Genomic DNA, 10905 nt, shown 5'->3' on the forward strand with positions numbered 1-10905 from the left:
AAGGGCACTGTAAATTAAGTGTTAATGAGGAATCCTATGCAAAGGGCCACAGTAGCTAAATAAAATAATTAAGGTGCTAAGTGATAACATTCATTTGGTTCTCAATAATTTAGCCAGCCTGGTTTTCAACCAGGATATTTGCAAATGAAGCCACCCTCACCCCTCCCCCCCATACCATCAGTGGGGATGGTGGTGCTGGGGCAGCTCAGCATCCAGTAGGATCAGCCTCACCATGGAAAGGAAACTTCCCCAGAAGAAGAGAACAAGCTCCTGATTCCCCTTCCCACCTGAAGGAAGCGCTCTGTTCCACTAATCACGTTCTGGATTTATATATGACACGCAAAGGATTGATTTGAGTCTACAACCAATCTTACAGAGGCTTTATTTCAATGGGCTGCGTTTTTCCCCACTACAGCTGTTTTCGAACAGCTCACGTCCATCCTTTGGCAGGGCTGCAGACCCAGTTCATAACTAAATACAACACGGTGTGTTTTCAGACATTCAAGCAGCAATACATAACAGAGAAACCGCCTCGTCGTGAAGAAATTGCTACCGAGTAGTCCCAAATCATACCTGGCTCTCACCAGCACCCTCTCGGCTGCTAAGGGGGCGGTGGGCTCGGGCATGGGACACAGCGTGGGCACAGGGCATGGCTGCTCTCAGCGGGAGCACCAGCCAAGCACGCACTCTCATCTACAGCCCAAATTCTCTCCACAGCACGAGCGACATACAAAGTCCCCCATGCAAAAAAGCACAATGCTTGCAGCTATCACCAGGTATTTTACTGCAAGAACTGAAGGATTTGGCTGTATGTTTTTAAAACCTAGCTTTGTCTCTGTTCCTTGCAGCTGCTCCTCCAAGCTGCCGGTGGGAGGTGTTACCCAGTACACGCAGGTGTCTGACTTCAGCGTTAAGCCAGGGTTCTGGTGGTATCGCAAGTCAGCCAAGATGTAGCTCAGGTCAGCGGGGCTCTCGCGTAACTTGCAGCAATGGTGAAGACCCTGGAAACAGCACTTCCATATCCACACCAACAGAGCACAGCCACGAAATGCTGAACAGCTTTCCCCGCCAAAAAAAAAAAAAATTCAATCACCGTGCCTCAGCTTTTGGCTGCAGATGGAGTGCAGGAGAATACCTGAAGGAAAGTAAAAATAAATAAATAAATTAAAACCTATCTTTTTTTAAACCACAAGACAATAATTCTGCAGGCTTGGATGTTTTTTTGATTTTTAAATACAGAAATTTGGACCATGATGCCTTTGCGCTCAGAACTGTTTTTACCAGTAGCAACAGAGACGTTCAGCGACTCGATCCCAGGGTGAAGCGCTCTGCCAGGGGGTATGGCCAGCATCCGATGGCACAAGAGCTGCGTCTCCAGGGAAAGTCCGTCACCTTCACTACCTGCAGAAGAAAGACACTGCTCAGGTCAGCTCACAGCCGCTGCCACGTCCCTTTTCCCCCCCTCCTGAGTACAGTTATTACTAGTGCTCTGTCACAACTACACCCTTGCCCCTAAGCTCACCAGCAACTTCACCAGCTCCCATGCAGCAACAGCCAAGAACTACCAGAAGCAAGATGGGCACCTTACCTGCCTTCCCTTCCTGGCTCACTCCAGCCTCCCCAGCTCTGTTCTCCAATATCTGAGGCATTTTTGAGGAATACCTGTGCAACACGCCTGCAAGCACAGCGTAAAGCGCAGAGCCTTGTAGTCCGAGCGCAAAGATCCCCTGCGCAAGTAGCCACCGTGCCAGCAGACAGCTGCCCACGTGCGCAGGCTGCTGCCAGAGGGACAAGGCAGACAAGAGGCCACAGGCCTGATCTGGTCCAGCAAATCCCACATCCCTATTGATACTGACGGGTTCAGCCTTTTCAGCACACAGTACCACCAGCTGGGTGCAACTTGTGAATGCAGACAGTTTAACCAGAGGCTTCAATTGATTAGTTGTTAAACCATCCAACAGCCCTGATATGTTTGGGCTGATACACTGGTGAAACAGAGTTGAAATCTATCCCAGGTCATTAGTAGTTGTTTGACTCACACTGTCACAAAGGGAAATGGAAAGGGAGAGGCTTTAAACAATCCTGCGTGCAGACAAGTGAAAATGCAGAAGACCACAGACCTCCCAGCCCGCTCGGCTCCCCAAAGAATTCTTCCACATTCATTATTTAGAGCTACACAGACAGCTACACGGCTGCAAGAATAGCCAGCTCATTTCAAAGACGTGCTCACCCTCTGACAAAACAGGCTCAGCATGCTGGAACGTTCCCCTTCAACAGCCATACCCCGACTCCAGCTGAACCCCAGACTCGTCCTGGGATAGCACTGGTGGGGCACACGCTGCCTACCAAGGGCTTCTGCGCCTCTGCCTGTGTGACCAGTGCTGTCACCAAGGCCTCGCTCAGCTCACCTAAATGTAGACACTTACCTGAAGTTTTAACACCATACACGGATGCTTTTGGCACTTTTATGGCTCTGGAGACTCATTCCTCTGTAAGGCAAACAAGCTCCTTGCTCGGCTAAGTTGCAACGAAATTCTTCCCCTGTTGCCTACCTACAGCACCTCCCCAGCAGCTCCCCTGCCCCATCCCTGTGTATTGATCTGTGTGACACCCCTCTGACTGCACAGGGTAGGAAAGTGTTGTTATTCCCATTTCACAGACTGGAAACTTGAGGCCCAGTCTCATGTTTTGCTGGCCTGATCTAACTGGCAAGATGCATTTTGTGTAAGGAAAAGAATGCTTTGGGTAATGCATCTTGCCTCACCATCCCACAAGAAATAAGCCATACAGGCAAAAGCATCCTTTGGCTGGGGTAAACAAACCTTAAGAAAAACGAAATCCCATCCTAACCATTATTTTCCTCCTGCTGCAAGCTAGCAGTGCAGACAAGGCCTGGGTGAGTTATCCAAGGTCACAGGGGAAGCCCGGGTGACACAAGGAATCAAAGCCAGGCATCCCACGGTCCAGCCTGCCTCTTCATCACTAGACTGTGGCTCTCTGGGGATGCTTCAAGAAAAAAAAGATTGTATTATCCTACTTTTTCCTGATTCAACACAGAAAAGTTTTACAAGTTACAGTTGAATTTGCCTCCTGAGCCTCTCAAACCACACTCTCGTGGGACTCTCCAACTGGGACAGCAGCTATTGCCAGAGGTGCAATAGCTCCTGGAGCAATCCTCTCCTCTCCCTGATAAGGGTCTTACGATTCCTAATAAAGGCAGCAATTTTGCTTCCAGCTTTTACAAAGCTTTTTATGGCTCTGGCTGCTTAAAATAATTAGGAACCATAAATTCAGGGCAAAAAGACTTGCACAGAGTGTGACACAAGGGAGGGAGTATTGACTGAATCAGATTAAATCCTAGTTTATACTGGTGAACAAAACACTTCCCACTTCAGATCTTTGACTTCCATCTCTTCGCTTTGTCCCTCACTGACAGGCCTCAAAGACCAGAGTTAGAGCTTGGCTGAAATGATAAAAAACAGGTTTCCTGCCCCGTTTACAGTTAACACCACTGTACCAACTGCAGTTTCCAGTGCAGTAAGTTCAAATCCAGGCAGAAGCAGCCATGCTGACAGTTCAGAGAAATATGCAAAATGAGCATCTTGATAAAACCACCAATTCCATGAATAGCCTTAAACCCCAAGCTAAAGACTGCATGTGTAAGAAGAACAAATTACCCAGAAACTCTTCTTGCTCAGACATCTAACTGCTCCCAATCTGTTCCTGTTCGCACAAGGCTCCCAGTCTTCAGGGCAGCCAGACTGCCTGTCACCTTCGGCAATGATTCCAGTGCCGACAAGATTAAGCTGGACTGTCCAAATCACTCTCTGCCAAGCCAGCGAGGATGCCAGGAGGGTGAATTCAAGTCTGCAAATGCTTAACTTACAAGACAATCTGTGCAAGGCTAGGAAGCTCACTACCATGCTAAATTATCTCTGCTGCTCTCTGCAGCTGCAGGTACGCTACATATTCAGATCTAGGACGTTTCTTCAAACAACCTCAGCATCAGACGACTGTAATGTTCAATTTTCTTTTCAGCGAAGAGTTAGTGCTCAGCAGAGAGTTGAAATCATTACTGCTGCAAGGTCCGGGAGCTCTCCTCATGCATCTACCAATCAGCCTCCAATCTCCCTTGACAAAAGGATATTTGGACTTTTTCCTGGAGAAATCTCTCATAATTCAAGGTAACGACACCACTGCCGCTTTCACCCCCTTCCTTTCTCCTGGTGTTGTCGTCGTTTCTGGGATGCATTTCTTTGTGGTCCATCAGCAGTGCTGCCAGCCTCCCTACTCCCTTTATAATATAGCTCCACACATCTTGCAGAGATGCCAGATTTGCGACGTTGTCTTGTCAGTATTTCTCGGAGTTCAATAAACATTTTAATTAAAGGAATGTCTTCTGAGCCAAGAAAACCACAGCACGGGACAGGATTACAGCCCCTTGATGGCTCATCGCCAGCATGACACTACTTCCAAGTGTGAAAGCTCAAACCAGCTCTTGTGCCAGGTGACACAAAGTGGGGAGCTACAGCATGGCCGCACAAGGGTGCCTAGAGCAGCACTCCTGCGTGAATTTCTTTCTCTAGCTGCCACGAGGCTGTTACTCCCCTTCTCTTCACCTTCTGGGAGGCTGCACAACCCCAAACTCTGCCTACGAAAGACAGCATCCTTTTCCAGTATCCTCCACACAAAGAGGGGGCAGAAGCAGAGGGCCCTGTAGGAATCACCCAGTTTAGGTGCTCAGGAAAGCGGCACCCATTGCTCAAACAGTGCGCAGGTCTGGCAGGGAGGAGGTTACGCCTGCTCCTCCTGCTGGTACCGCAGCAGCCAACAGCCCCTGCCTTCTCCTAGGTGTACAAAAGCAGCCGCTGACTGGTCTCCGTGCCACAAAGCCCAACTTTGTGTTCAGGTCATCCCCAGCAACAGCTCCTCATGCTTCTTTCCAGACCTGGGCACAGAGATATACTCCTGGGTTTTTTTAAGGGGAAACATGACAGAGCAAAGACATGGCACAGCTCACCATTACAACCTCGGCACAGCTCACCATTACAACCTCAGCACAGCAAGAGCAAGCACATACCTCTTGGGTCTCTCATTCAGGTTTGTGGTTTGTCAACACAGAAAATCCAGGTTTGGGGCTCTAGGACAGGATAAAAAGCACCGCAGAACACAATGCAAAAATACACACTGTGGCTACACTGACCCAGACCTGTCCTGCCACTGAAAATTGCCATCCAGACCCTCTCCAGCTACTAAACTCCCTGTTCATCTACACAAACTGGTTTGTTCTTGCAGCTCCTACTGGGAGGCTTCTCGGCTCCCCCTCTTCTTCTAGGTGCCTATTTCATTTGCATCCAGATCATTCTAGTCCTTCTTGCTCAGCTTTTCCTTTCCAGACCAAAGTGTGATGTAATGTAACAGACCTGCAACTAGCTTTCAAGTGAAACATCGCCCCGATCATTCCCTCACACATGCACTTCCACCAAGCCCAAAGCTCTGTAAACTGAAATACCTATTACTATAATGACAGGTTTATTCCACCGAAATTCCAAGCAACTGATGACAGGAACATTTTCCACATCCTCTGGCTTGCTGACCGTTCCCACGACTTCCCAGCCTTCTGCAGTTTTAGCCTAGAAAGGGAAAGGAAACAAATGTTAAAAAATCACCTACTTTTCAAGCTTAAAAAGAAAATAAGTCATGTATGCAAACACAGCTTTTTTTTTTATGTTTTCAGTTAAGCTGACTGGCTTTTCTAGGTTTTTTTGGCATCCCTTGAATTTTTACCACCAAAGTCCTCCCAGTACCAGCTCACAAGCATTAACTTTAAAAAAAAAAAAAAAAAAAAAAGTAATTTTCCTTCTGGTGTTTATTCCAGTTCAGCAAGCAAACAAACAGCAACTAAAAAGCTTTTTTTTTTCCCCATACAACAGTTCTAGGAAGGTTTTTGCCAGGAAAGCATACAAAAAGAGTAGTGTTAAACAAATTAGCATAAGGCTAATCCACAGAGCAACGCAGTGGAAGTTCTCAAGTGCAGGCTCAGCCACCAGAAGCCCACAACTTTTCAAACACAAGTGCACGTTTTCAAACTCAGATGCCAAAAATCAGCTCATACAAAAGGCAGGGCACTTGACACTCAGTACCTCACACATCCAGAGAACCAGCCTTCCCTTCCACATCCTAGTAAAAAGAGCCTTAATTATTTGTCTTGGAAATCCATTTTAACAATAAAAGAGCTGCTGCTTCTTGCCAGCTTCATTTCCTGTGAAACTGGCACTTTTTACATTACGTTATATCAAATTTACACCAGCCAGGCAGTGCCAAGGGTTAGGCCAGGGAATCTGGGTCCAATTAAATGAACTGCTGCAATGGCTCAAAATGTTAATAATTCAAGCTTTACAGTAACAAAGTGATTCTTTCAGCTGTTTCAATTAAATATCAATGTATTTTATGTATCTTTCATTTCACCATCATCCAGAGCTCCAGCTGCCACAGACCTATTGTACGGCTGGACGAGGGTTTTCTAGCACCAAGCGGGAAGAGCCCAGGCTTACCTCTGCTCGCCCTCCTCGCAGTCGCACCAGACTACGACGAGGTCTTCCTCAAAGGGACACAGGCACGCAGCGACCCTGGGAGCGCAGACCGGGTGCCTCCGGAGGGTCTGCAGCCTCTGCCCTCCCACCCCACGCTGAAACCTCCAACCCCACTGCTCCCCCAGGTCCAGGGGATCCCACGCAAACAGGGGAGGGCAGATGAGAGCCTGCAGCTCCCCACTCCTCGTGCACACAATATTCAGCTGGTCCCCAGCCAGGGCACAGGGGACCTCTATGAGGAGTCAGGGCAATCACATGGTGCTGCCACAGGGGATGAATGCGCTCTGCCAATTCAAAGCAACATCCCTGGGTTTGTTTCAGTTTAAATCATGTTTTTCCATGTGCGTTCCCTTTCCTTTGGCAGCACGTTCTGCCAAGGGCCCTATCTCACCTCACTGCATAGGTACAGCATAAAAAGATTCCCAGCAGCTCACACCAGCCCTGGTTTCTCCTTTCTCCCCTGCTCCAAAGGCTGCCCAATGCTGCCATCATGTGCCTGGGGCCCAGGATGCTGCCTCTGCCAGATGCCAGGCAAGACCTGCTGCAGGCAGCAGCGCTAGCTCTGGTCTCCATGTGGAGAAAGGGAGACAGACCCCATCTTACCAAGCTCGCAGCCTGAATATGGGAGATAGACACAGCGTCATCCTGCTGTCGCCATCTTCCAGTAAAAGACCCACAACTCAGACCTGTTACCCCACCCGATGGAATGGGATGGGGTACACGCCTGTCAGAGGTGGTCCGACAGCACAGACCACCGGCAGCAAACAGGAATGCAGAGCAGGAGCACAGGACACTGCAAATAACTGAGTCCTTTTCCTGTACTCCTCTCTGTTCAACAAATGCAATATTTGAGGTTCCTTGAAAGTAAAAAAAAAAAAAAAAAAAAAAAAGGATCGTTCTACCTTCAAAAAGCTCCGGAGATCATCTGTGCTGTAGACATCGAAGACTTCCATAGCTCCAGAGCTAGCTTTGCTCACTGTCGGAGTTAAGGGGCAGCTGCAAGGAAAAAAGAAAGGAAAAGTGTAATATGACAGCAAAAAAAGAAATCCAGGAGAATTTTTGTTTCTGTATTTCCTTCTCTTGCCTCTGCAACCCAATTCCAACTAGCCCACTAAAGATCTCACTCGCTATACGGATATATTTTCCTATGGAGCATAAGAGGGCTCAGAAATTAACCCAGGAAATAGGTTACAGCAGTTTTGTACACAGATGGACAACTGAAACACAAAACAGGTTAAAACAAAAAGTACCCAGGGAGATTCCTTACCAGCCTGGAACACCACGTCCCGCAGCCTCCCTGCAGAGCGCAACGCAAAGCAGCAGCTAGCCAAATTCAGCTCTCAAGCTCAGTCCCAGAAAGGCCTCTAAAGAAGCTGTCAAGCAATGCAGGGTAGAAACCTCTCTGGGAGCCGGCAGGAAAAGAAAAAGAAAAGCTGAGGGAGCAGATAACCAACCCCATACCTGTTCCTCTGGCTTGTCACCACTCTGTCCACCCCCAGGAAGTACGCAGAGCGCAGCAGTGCCCCCAGGTTCATGGGATCCTGGATCTGCTCCAACACGAGCCAAATCAGCTGTCGGTTCGGACGCTCTTCATCCCCCAAATCAGGCTTTTCAGCTTCCTCCAAACTCTTGAAATGGAGAGGAGTGGCCTCCAAACAAACTCCCTGGTGGACCCCACCTCTGCAAAGAGCATCCAGCTCTCTTCTTTTGACGTGATACACGGGGACTCCCCGGGCCGTGGCCTGAAGGACAAACTCGCTCATAACAAGCCGCCGAGAGCCGCTGCTCTGCTTGAGGAACAACCTGAACAGGTCCCTTCTCGACTGAGAGAGGGCCAGGGAACACGGCGCGATCCCAAACAAGATCTCTGAGCCTTTAGTCCTCTCGATGGACAGAGGCTTTCCTTCCAGCCTCTTCCTCGCCCTCGAGAAGTCAGTCTCTTGCGAGCTCCACAACTCCCTGTTGGCTGCTGCAGCCCGCCTGGGCCCTCTCTCATACGACACGTGCCACGGCCGTGGCCGTCTCTGGGGGGCCAGGCCCTCGTGGGAGGTACGGGAGCCTGCCACCGCTCCAGAAACCTCCGGGAGGGCCAGTGGGGGAAGCTGACCTCTGCCATTCCTGCCTCGGGGTGGCCCTTCCTCATCCCCACCCAAGGCCGGGGGCCGCTGCTCCCAAGCGGAGCGGTATCTCACCCCCCACCACCCACGGCCGCACTTCGCGGGTGACAGCCCCACGGCCCTCCAGATGCTGGACTTGAGCGCTCGCTCCATGGCTGCCCCTAAAGGCCTTTCCACGCAACAGAGGCCAGGGCAGGCGCCGGCGGCCTGCCCGCGGGAGGCGGTGCGGCCTCAAGCCGCGGCTGAGCTGACAGGAGGCGGCCCCGCACCGCCCCACGGACACAAACGCGGGGGGGGGGGGGGGAACCCACTCCAGGGACAGCCCGGCCGCAAAACCGGGAGGGCGGCAGGGGGCACGGACACGTGCGGGGCGGGTTGAAGGGACTCCCCGGCACAGCAGGAGGAATTGCCGGTCGCAGCGGCCGCCGCGGACACGCGTGGGCCCCCGCCGCCTCCCCGCTCCTACCGCCCGCGTGCGTCGCCCCGCTTCCGGGCGGGCACGCGACGGCACCAGCGAGCGGGGGGGGGGGGGGGGGGGGCTCCGCCCCGCGCGGCAGCGCCGCCTGGCGGTGGGCGGGAGCGCAGCTGAGCCGGCGCCCGGCTCGTTCCCGCCTCTTATAACGGTCACCCCTCACCTCAGCTCCCCTCGCCTCACCTCAGCTCCCCTCGCCTCAACTCCCGGGCACTGAAGCCTCTCCCCCCAGCCAGAACCCGACGACGGGCCCCCAGCAGCCGTGAGGGAGAAGGGGGGCTTCGACCCCACACCTCTAGGCTGAGCTGGGTCACCCCATTGGTGAGGGCTGCAAAGGGCAAGGCTGGTGCTGCCCCGAGCCAGAGGGGAGCCGACACACCCTCCCTCCTCAGCCTCCACTGACAGGGCCTTAATTAACCAGAAAACAGCCTTTAACCGCTTCATTAGGGCATCTCACAAAGACTGGGGTGAGGGGCTGCATCCCACAGACCCCAGCCCAAACAACCACCCAGGTCCAGCAACAAAAGCACCAGCGCTTTGGGAAGTCCTGACCCTGGCCTAGCCCAGATATTTTTAATATTAAAAAAATGAGTGTCTGAACTGCAGTTAGCCCAGGGAGTGGGGATTTCTCTCTGACCTCGTTCTCAAAGGCCACATGGGCTCAGGCAGGCTGTAAAACCCCACAGACAATGGAAACTGCCCAAACAGCATCTCATCGGCTGGAAATGCACGTTCTGAGGGTAACGTCCTAGCCTAATTAATTACTGCCCAGGCACCGTAATGGCAACATGCTTCTCCAGACATGGACAGAAAGGGCTCCGAGAGCATCGGGCACTCACTCCGAACCTGTAACTTTACACCAAAATGCTGCTCTTATAATTAGGCATTATTTTAATTTCATAAATGGGTAGACAAGGGGACAGGCAAACAGAGAGCCAGGTCATTCACAGCAATAGGTTTAGGGCTTCCAGGGGTTTATCCCTCAGTCAAACGTGCCTGTGTGGGTGTGTCATGGGGGACAAACCACAACAATATTATTTTAAAAGGATTTTGCAGAGAGAACCAGAAGTTTTTTCAGTCCTTTTCTATACTGTTAGTCTGAAGCATTGATGACTTACCTCAGGCCTCAAAAATATAATGAAATTGTTTTTGCAGGTTCACAGATCTCAAGTAAAGCCATGTTTTTCCTGCTGCTTACCAGAGCCAACTGTGCTCGTGGTTCCTCCCCCCGCCAAAAATGAGAGCTGGGACTAGTCCCCTGAGATCACATAATCTGCCAGATAAAACTACTGTACCTCCAGCAAACAAGTTAACATAACTGATGATATATACTATATATGACAAAAAAAAAAAAAAGGCACAAGAATAGGAAAAAACCATGGTTTTAATTCTACAAATGCTCTCTACCTATTTACAAGGTATCCAAAATATCTGCCTCAAATCCAATTCAGCTATTCATTACTTACTTGCAAAAAACTTGTATTTCAATGACAGCAAACCTGAGCTCAGGAATGTGCCTCTGCTCTTGGACAAGCTGAAAGGGGACTGGGGAACAAAAAATGCCTTCAGTTAATGACGACGGTAATCTGTCTTGCTTTGAGGCAACCATGAGAGACTTAAAGAGTTCAATATCCAAGTCCGAGTACCAGCAGCGGCTCATCCCTTGCATAGTTTAGTCAAACCCAGCCATGCCCAGCAGCCTACCTGGGGATTTCAGCGAACC

General features: G+C 50.5%; 1 protein-coding gene across 2 annotated transcripts; it reads right to left on the minus strand.

Annotated features, from left to right (window-relative positions):
* Positions 1–365: 365 nt before the first annotated feature.
* On the minus strand, positions 366–9208 carry MRM1 (mitochondrial rRNA methyltransferase 1). Of its 2 annotated transcripts, XM_009930482.2 has the most exons (5): positions 8055–9208; positions 7496–7589; positions 5513–5633; positions 1282–1401; positions 366–1135 (listed from the first exon to the last, which is right to left on the minus strand). In XM_009930482.2, exons 1-5 carry the CDS (start codon positions 8861–8863, stop codon positions 1086–1088), a joined length of 1194 nt encoding a protein of 397 aa, XP_009928784.2. In that variant the 5' UTR covers positions 8864–9208; the 3' UTR covers positions 366–1085. The 2 variants fall into 2 exon arrangements, with proteins under 2 accessions (XP_009928784.2, XP_069647044.1); XM_069790943.1 differs by lacking the exon at positions 366–1135 and having other exon boundaries at positions 1286–1417.
* Between the last annotated feature and the right edge of the window lie 1697 nt (positions 9209–10905).

The sequence above is a fragment of the Haliaeetus albicilla genome, chromosome 9 (assembly GCF_947461875.1).
Source record: "Haliaeetus albicilla chromosome 9, bHalAlb1.1, whole genome shotgun sequence".
Taxonomy (NCBI): domain Eukaryota; kingdom Metazoa; phylum Chordata; class Aves; order Accipitriformes; family Accipitridae; genus Haliaeetus; species Haliaeetus albicilla.